The sequence below is a fragment of the Euprymna scolopes genome, chromosome 33 (assembly GCF_053919585.1).
Source record: "Euprymna scolopes isolate OS-2025 chromosome 33, ASM5391958v1, whole genome shotgun sequence".
NCBI lineage: Eukaryota > Metazoa > Mollusca > Cephalopoda > Sepiida > Sepiolidae > Euprymna > Euprymna scolopes.
In genome coordinates this window covers 66,353,597-66,362,412 of record NC_136514.1, presented here as the reverse complement: position 1 = coordinate 66,362,412, position 8,816 = coordinate 66,353,597, and the positions used below count along the sequence as shown (strand labels likewise).

Genomic DNA, 8,816 nt, shown 5'->3' with positions numbered 1-8,816 from the left:
AAAAGGAAAAAAATGTCATATCGCTATCCTTTGAGAACTCCGTGTTCCCACACGATCTCACCCTAGTCTCGTTTTGCAATTCTGTCTTTCCTCCTTTTTAACCGTGGAATTTGAAACGATACACATGGACTACTCGACTCCATGAACTGGGCTTTCCCCGTTTAAGCCATGAGGTACATTCAGAATATCCTATTATTCCTTTACCTGGCTATTCCTTCTATGAAGAACTCGAAACCCTGTGAAGAACCCGAAATGACCCCCAGCTTCTATCGGACAATGGACAGTCAACCCCCCAAAGGGCACGAAAGGACAAGCCGCGGTGAGGTCTCTGTCTACAAGATCGAGGTGAAAGCAAAGGACTGCAGCCGACTATACCCCATCCACAAGACGCCTCATCCTCTCCGAAAATGCTGGGCATTTAGGAAAAATCCTTTGTCAGAAAGGAAAGACATCCTTAGACAAAATGGGATGTGTCTCCGATGCTGCTCCACAGAGAGCTCGATGCATCCACACCCGATATCCCAACCAACCGATGCTAAACCTATGCCGTTGCACGGCGGGGAGAAGGAAGATATCTCAGCCAATTGTTTACAAATCTGTGGAGACAACCTAAATGGACGATCATACTCCAAGATTTGCCTGGTTAACATATATGCAAGTGGACAAGAAAAGTCGCTTAAGGCATATGCTGTGATTGACGAGCACAGCAACAAATCCCTGGCTCGCTCGGAGTTCTTCGACTTCTTCAACGACCGGGGCCCTACCTCAACATACACCCTGAAAACCTGTGCTGGAGTCATGGAGGCGTCAGGAAGAAGAGCGCTAGGATACAGGGTGGGGTCGCTCGACGGGAAAACCACATACACTCTGCCAACCTTGATTGAGTGTAATGAGATTCCAGACGACCGGTCTGAGATATCGACACCCGACGTGGTGCAGAAACTGCCCCACTTAGCGGTCATCGCAGACGAGGTACCTACCCTGGATCCGGACGCACCCATCTTGCTACTTCTGGGACGCGACGTCATTGAAGCCCACAAGGTCCGGAGAACGATCAACGGTCCGCGCAGTGCCCCTATGCCCAGAAACTGGATCTAGGATGGAGCGTGGTGGGCGAAATTTGTCTTGAAAGAACGAAAAACAAAAAAAAAGGTTGGTCAGAGATCGGGTATCATGAAGAAGCAGAACAATGTTGGACACTCATGGTCTGTCACTTCTGCAGCCGACACTGTGGGTCAAATGCGATCAAAATCTGAAAATTCTGGCCTCAGTACCAGTTCAACTTCGACAGCAGACCAGAAGCCAACAGGGACTCCACTTCGGGAGCAATATCTCAGTAAAAGTCATGAAAATCTTGCCGTGCGTCAGAAGAAACTCTCTCCACTGACAGATCAATCCAAGTCGAATACTAATACGGCTGCGACTACCAATACTACTACTATTGCCACTACTATCACCACCACTAGTACAAAGACAGATTCCATAAAAACTAGTAATGAAGAAGAGGTTCTGAAGGAAAAAGACAAAAATGTCTTTACAAAACCGTCAAAGGTTTTAAAAGGTTCGACAACCAGCACCACCAAGAGGACGTCAGCACCAGCTGGTGACATGGCCTACGATGCTGAATTACCCGCTAATTTCGAGCGAGGGGAAAAGGTCGAAGATGGTCGGGTCTCTGAACTGATCCGTATCACAGAAGGACAAAAAGCCGAAATTGAAAAGTTAAAATATGAAATTAAAACCCTAAAGGCAAAGATTCCCTCCTGTGATCTAAAAGAGGAATTTGACCTTCTACGACATCAAAACAAATCCTTCCAAGACCGATTAAAAGACCGGGGGATTCCAATGGAGTCCTTGCCTGCACACTGATGGTGTATTATTAGTGCAATTTCATAAACGACAATTGGACGGGGAGTGTTCTGTCTTCAGACCGGGCTCTTTTTTAACAAGGCAGACACGCTTTAAGAGCACCGGTGCCTCGTTCTCATTCATCTCTGTGCGAGTTTTTTCGTATATAGTTTTCTTTCTTATTTCTTCCCTTCCTGATCTTTCTTTAATAGAAAACTTAGCCGTTTAGGCATTCCAAATAAAAAAAAGAAAAGGAAAAAAATGTCATATCGCTATCCTTTGAGAACTCCGTGTTCCCACGCGATCTCACCCTAGTCTCGTTTTGCAATTCTGTCCTTCCTCCTTTTTAACCGCGGAATTTGAAACGATACACATGGACTTTACTCGACTCCATGAACTGGGCTTTCCCCGTTTAAGCCATGAGGTACGTTCAGAACATCCTATTATTCCTTTACCTGGCTATTCCTTCTATGAAGAACTCGAAACCCTGTTTCTGTTTATTTAATCTAGTGTGTGACTTCTATAATTAATTTGTAGAAATTCTAATTTATTCTTTCCTTCATCGCCCGCACAGAACTTATATCTTTTCTCAGACTTCTATTAATTTTATTTCATGGGCGCTTGGGTAGTTTATGCGCCGCACTAGAATAACAACCTTTGTAAAAAAGAGACATAACTGTTCCATACTTTCACCCAACGATTTAATAAAAAGAAAAAGACATTTTTTAACCGCCCCATACTTTCACCTAACAATTTAATAAAAAAAAAGAAAAGACATTTTCTAACCACTCCATACTTTCGCCTAGCGATTTAATAATAATAAAAAAAAAAAAAAGAAAGGACATTTTTTAGCTGCTTCAGACTTTCACCTAATAATTTAATGGAGAAAAGACACTTTTCTAACTGTTACGGACTTTCACCTAACAGTTGATTGAAAAAGATAAGATATCCCAGAATCTGTTAATTTGGAAGCCTGTCCAAAATATAATTATTCTTATGTATTATTTCCTTTTGTTTAATTATGTTTTCTCCTTTTAACTATTTGCTTTGTTTTTGTTTCAGATTTTTTTACCTAATTAATAAAGCGTTTTTAACGTAATAGTTGTTTTCATTATGTTAATTTGACTTTATCTGTCTGCCCAACGCACGCTTTCTAAAGTTTGACTGCTAGACGGTATTGTAGGTACCTGAAAGCAAGATTCTGAGGAATAACTGCCGCGAGTTCCAGAACAACAACAATAGCAACAAGAAATAAGAATAATAAAAGAAACGAACCCGAGTGATGTGAGCTTTTACAAGTGAATATTTATTTTCAAAAAAATATAAAATGAATTTTTAAGAAAAATTTGACACAAGGCTGAAAAGTGGGGGGGGGGGACTCTTCACAGTCTAATGCTAACTAAGCTAATCTAACTAGTTCCTTCATTCATTTTACTTTCACCACAATACCGCATTCATACTATACATCCATAAAACCCATATAAGAAAAAGGAGGGTTAGGGGAATACAAATTTTATGTACAAAAATGATATTTACAATGTTAGTAACAAAAGACCTCCCTTTGCTAAACTGTGGCAGACGAGCCAATTTGCCAGTCAAAAGGATGATGCAGGTCCAAAACACCTCTTATGAAAATTTAGAAAGGGGAAACCGCATCTCTGACAAATCAAGCGATCTGTCACCTAATTGGGGGATGGAATGGGGGTAAAAAAAAAAATTAGGGGACAAACTAAAGATAGGACCTAAAGATCACTATCACACACTAGCTAGATTATGAACATAAATGCCTACAAAACTGGTCCTTAACCTAGTCTAAAACATAACCTGCTCTTGACTGAAAAAACGGGCCGAGGCGGACATTTGTTGTTGTTTCTAAAAATCCTTTTCCCAAGGCATGCCCAAGTATCAATCAAGTCTTGCTCCAATCACTCGGCAAACATGCACAACAGATACCCACCTTTCAGCAAAGTCTGACGAAGAGAGTCTAACCCTCTTGGCTTTAATACGATCTTTCAAGCAGCAATAGAAGATTCGTATAAGGTCGAGAGGAGAGAAGTCCTCAAATCTGTATACCACTTTTATACATGTGTTCCAAATCACACCTCTTATAACAGCTAGCAAGGTCAAACACAATTTATTTTTAAGCCAATCAGTTGTCGGTCCCCAATTGCTACAGACATTGATAGGAACCAGAGTAAGAGACGATACATTCAGGATGCGGACCATGAGACCTGCAACAAACTCAATCAGTGGCACAACGATGCAACAATAAATGAAGGCATAACATAAAGTTTCAACCTCGTCACCACACCGCTTACATATCGGCAATGTAGCCAAACCAGCTGAATGAAGTCTCTTACCAACCCAGAGAGAATCACTCACTTCAGTGCAACGTGTGTGCATCCCCCTCATGTAAGTGCACACTTCTCAAAGCCGCTTTTTCCAGAGGCCACTATTTCCCTCACTTTGTGTACACATTTGATCCAGATAGTAAAACTGAAATGTGTGCAGACACAACTCCACATTTGGCATACCCAGACCGCATTCAGAAGCATGGAGATAGCTATTGCGGCAGACCATAGGGGCCTTTTCAAGCTATAAGAACCTGAAATGAGCCCGCTGCAAATATAGCAGTGTATCTAGTGGGATAAGAAAAACAGAAAGATGGTAAATAAAGATTGGATAGATGTGCGAGTTGCACACTTCTGCTCTCTTCTTTAATGAAAGGTTTCTGCTGATCCACAGACTAGCTGCAGAACAGACCGCTTTCAGAACCTACAACCAATTTTTCTCCAGTTGAAGGCTAGGTCCAAACCAGACAATGAGTATCTTGTAAGGCCCGTCATTCCAGCTAAAGGGTCCCTGAAATGGGACACCCCTCCAGGCACCGATGCGCAAGCCCAAGAATTTGTCGCAGTTAATTTTGGCTCTTGTTACCATTTCGTACAATTTGATTTCTATGCTGATGTCAAGAACTGTTACATCATCATCATAGGTGGAGTACTTTACCAGGGAAGAGCCAGCTGGCAGAGTTATTCCGCAAAGGACTGGATTCATCCTTAGCCTGAGAAGGAAAGGTTCCAACGCAAGCACACAGAGCATGGGTGATAAGGGACAACCCTGACAAATGGAACTGGATAAGCTGAGGGGCCTCGATCTCTTCGCATTCACTTCTACCATCACTGCAGTTGAACCCATGAGTGAAATGGCGGGCCAAAACTGTCCGTTGACAAAAAAGCCCCCAAGTACTGATGGTCAACCCTATCGAAGGCTTTAGACTGATCTAAATTGATCAGTGTAGCCTCAGCGTATCGTGTGCAAGTTATCCTGGAATATCCTGCCCTTCACGGCACAAGTTTGAACATTCTATTTTGGGAGTTAAACCATGGAGTTTTTCCTTAACTATGCAATTCCTGATAATCAACAGAATGAACCACCTTTGGAGACGGCTGAAGTCTGGACAATCTTTCCAGGACTTCTATACAAAAAAGAGTCAGTCCTTATTAAAGGACCTAACTTCCTCTCCTTCAGTTTCATCAACGAAATAACGAAATTAATAAACTGTTCATCCAACAGATCTACAGAAGCAATGTTTCTGCATTCTTCAATGTGTTCAATGATTGATGCTATTTTTGCATTACATACTTCACTGTAACTATGTATAATAACATATGGAATACATGTGAATCTGAATCGCCCACAGGGTGAGTTGATGGTGAAAAGCTTTGAACTGTCTTCGTCTACCTAGTTTTGCCTGAATGCACAAGGTGTATTGAACTTTGTACATTATATCCGATGCTGTTGGTAGCCTGTAGTGCTCTCTCTTTATAGCCTTGTTGAGATTTTGTGAGTCAAAGGGAGCCATTGACTGGCTTTGATCTTCTTTGTTTAACCTCCAGTCTTTGTTGAGTAAACTGACTCGAGTTAAATCTGATTTGGCTTAAATTAAGTCATTATTATTATAATGTTCCATCCCATTCTTAGCTGAGTGTTTTTATCTTGGTGACAAATTCATCAAATAATTCTACCTCTGGTGAGCAGTGAACTGAAAATTAGAGTGTTATATTTTTTATGGATTATGGATTGCAGTATTCAGTAAATTTGTCTAAAACTGTTGCAAATGTACGGTTATCATTTTTCCGTTTGAAAATTAAATTTCTATAAATTTTCCGACCTTTGTCCCAAGACACAAAAGAATGCTTCTTTTAACTTCATTGTTTTTCATCGCTGTTAAATATATTTTGAGGTCTTGTTAAAACACTCTTCTAAAAAGATTCTCTGTGGAAAAATCTGGTGGTGGAAATGGAATGAAATGGCAATCTATTTTATTTATTACTAGCAGGTCTACCCGGCGTTGCTCAGGACCATATAAACAATGAGAAAATTGAAGCTGATTTTGAACATATCTGTTATTCCTAGGATAGAGGAATTTTTAATGTCTATGTATCATTTGCTATTTCGAGCAAAAGAATATTTTACCTAACCTAGGACGGGTATTACACATGTATGAAATAATTGTACCTTCCCTAGGATAGGTAATTTATAGCATATATATGAAATAATCTTACCTTTGTGAGAACGGTAATGTACAACATATTAAAAATAATTTTACCTACCCTCCGACGGGTAATTTAAATAAATATATAAAACAAATTAACATATTCTTGACAGGTATTTTACAAAATGAAATAATTTCTCTTCCCACCAAGGCAACAATAATTTAAAAGGAAATGAAGTTATTTTTAGAAGATAGATCATTAAGATTTCCAAATTCAGAAAAATATGGATGACTCCAAACAGAAATTGACAAGCTCACCTTCTCATAAGACATTTCTAGTAGCTTAATGCCTTGTCTGGAGCGATTTCAATAAAAAAATTTCTAGTGGGGTCATGTCTTGTCTGGAGTTTTTTTTTTCTTTTGTTTTCTTACATAGGTATCACCATTTATCAAGGCCAATAGGCCACTTGAGGATAAGGGTTAAAGAGTGTACAGTAGAAATTGGACAATATAGTAATCGTTAGTATTGGAAATTCGGTAAATTTGTTAACTTATATGGAACAGCTCATCAAAAACTTGTTTATGTTAGACTTGAAGACAACCATATTGTAGTCAGCTGGAAAGCAGGAAAACGGAAGACAATTCCATAGGCGTGCAGTTCTAATAAAGAAGCTTTGCTCATGGAATCTACGTTTACGTTTAAGCATAGATAAAGAGTGGGGGAAGTTAGTGATAGTGTTTTCTGCTAGACAGGTGTTTCTTGTGAAAGTTTGGAAAGATTGGAGCTCAGCCGAGCACTTGCCATAAAATAACGATAAAGCAGAGACAGACTCGCAACATCTCTTCTGAAAGAAAGAGGTTGCAGGGAAGAGAAAAGGACATCCCCTATGAGGCTACAAAGTCTATTTTGAACTCTATCGAAGCAGGATAAGTCCTTTCTAGCAGCTCCTGTTCAGATGTAGCAACAGTACTCCATCCTTGGACATACCTGGCTCTTATGTAGATAGAGAATTGCATCAACAGTGAGATATCTATTGGATCGATAGAAGGATGCCGCTATTTTTCCAGCGGCCTTGGCAACAGATTTAATGTATGTGTTCCATTTAAGATCAGGAGTAAACATGAGGCTTCCCCAAGACGAGAGCCATTCATTTCAATTGATGCCAGATGGGGATCAGAGCGTTGATGATGTAAAGATAAAAGGTAAGTTATTTCCATAAGACATTTCTAGTGGCTTAATTCCTTTTCTGGAGCAATTTTCATAAAAAATTTCTATGTGTTAAAGTGAAATAAATAATATCCAGACGATGATGTGGTAAATGGAAAAGATGTTTATTCAGGGTACCGACATGTGCGACTTGTCTCGAAGAGAAGTCGGGAACAATCTGTTTTCCCTCCAACCCCTGGCGACCCTCCTCCAATACAAGGGGAGATCATCAGTCTGTCCTTGGGCCGGGTAACTAGGATGGGACATTAACACTTCCCCACTTTCCTTTCTGGCACTAAGGATGGACTTTTCAGGAGACAGCATCAAAAAGTTATCTGCAGAGAAAAGAAAAAAAGGAAATGGCTGAACAAAATTGAATGATTCCACATTTTAAAATTAAACTGATGATTCCTTTGGTTCAGATGTGAATCCAAGAATTTTAAAGGAGGGGACTCCCTTTTTTGTTAAACCATCAGCAATCTGTTTATCAGTGGGTATCCAAGATATCTCTGTAATTTCTCCTCTGTCAACCATTTGTCTAAGAATTGCCATATCAATTCGCAGTCTTTTGTCAAGTATTTGTGTAGTAGAATGCACCGCATCATGCAAACAGGAATTGTCTGTTTTGCATTTTATCTTGATGTTAGTAGGGTTATCTTCCAGTTGTAACAGATCTAATATCAATTTTCTGTAATAAAGGCAGGTTTTAGTGAGATCAACCATGGCCAATGTCTCTGCACCAAGAGTGCTCTTGACTATTCTTTTGATGCGTTTAGATTGCCAGGCTATTGGCATATATTGGTTGTTGTTACCTACCAAAAAAATTATGTAGCCACCTTGTGATCCACCATCAGTTAGGTTAGCAAAGGATGTATCGCTGTATGCTATGATTTGCAGCAATTTAGGGTTTTCCAGATTTGGAATGTGAATTTGAGATTTCTCCTTTTTGGCCTTTTTTTATGGTTCGATTAATTTGTTTAATGCATACCACATTTTCTTGTTTTAATATGGAACTTAAGGTACTAACATCAAAACTGAGGTCCGGTCTCGTTTGGGTGGCTAGCCAGTTGAGCTGACCTATTAGCTGCCTGGCCTCGGTGATCTCAGTTGATGTTAGCTTATCTTCCGACCTTCTTCCATTCTGCAGCAGAATGTGTCTGAGTTTCTTTGTATATTCATCTTGTCCAATATGGATGTTATTATTGGATTTTTTAATTTCTAATCCAATATATTGAAACTTAGCAACTTCTTCAGATTTTACTT

General features: G+C 39.8%; 1 protein-coding gene across 1 annotated transcript; it reads right to left on the bottom strand.

Annotated features, from left to right (window-relative positions):
• Positions 1-7,949: 7,949 nt before the first annotated feature.
• Positions 7,950-8,348, bottom strand: LOC145258055 (uncharacterized). Its single transcript, XM_080115780.1, has one exon. The coding sequence runs from the start codon at positions 8,346-8,348 to the stop codon at positions 7,950-7,952; it is 399 nt and encodes a 132-aa protein (XP_079971906.1).
• Positions 8,349-8,816: the final 468 nt, after the last annotated feature.

Bases quoted from the DNA above. Each gene is read 5' to 3' on its own strand.
- LOC145258055 (XM_080115780.1), bottom strand. From the start codon at position 8,348: ATGCCAATAGCCTGGCAATCTAAACGCATCAAAAGAATAGTCAAGAGC.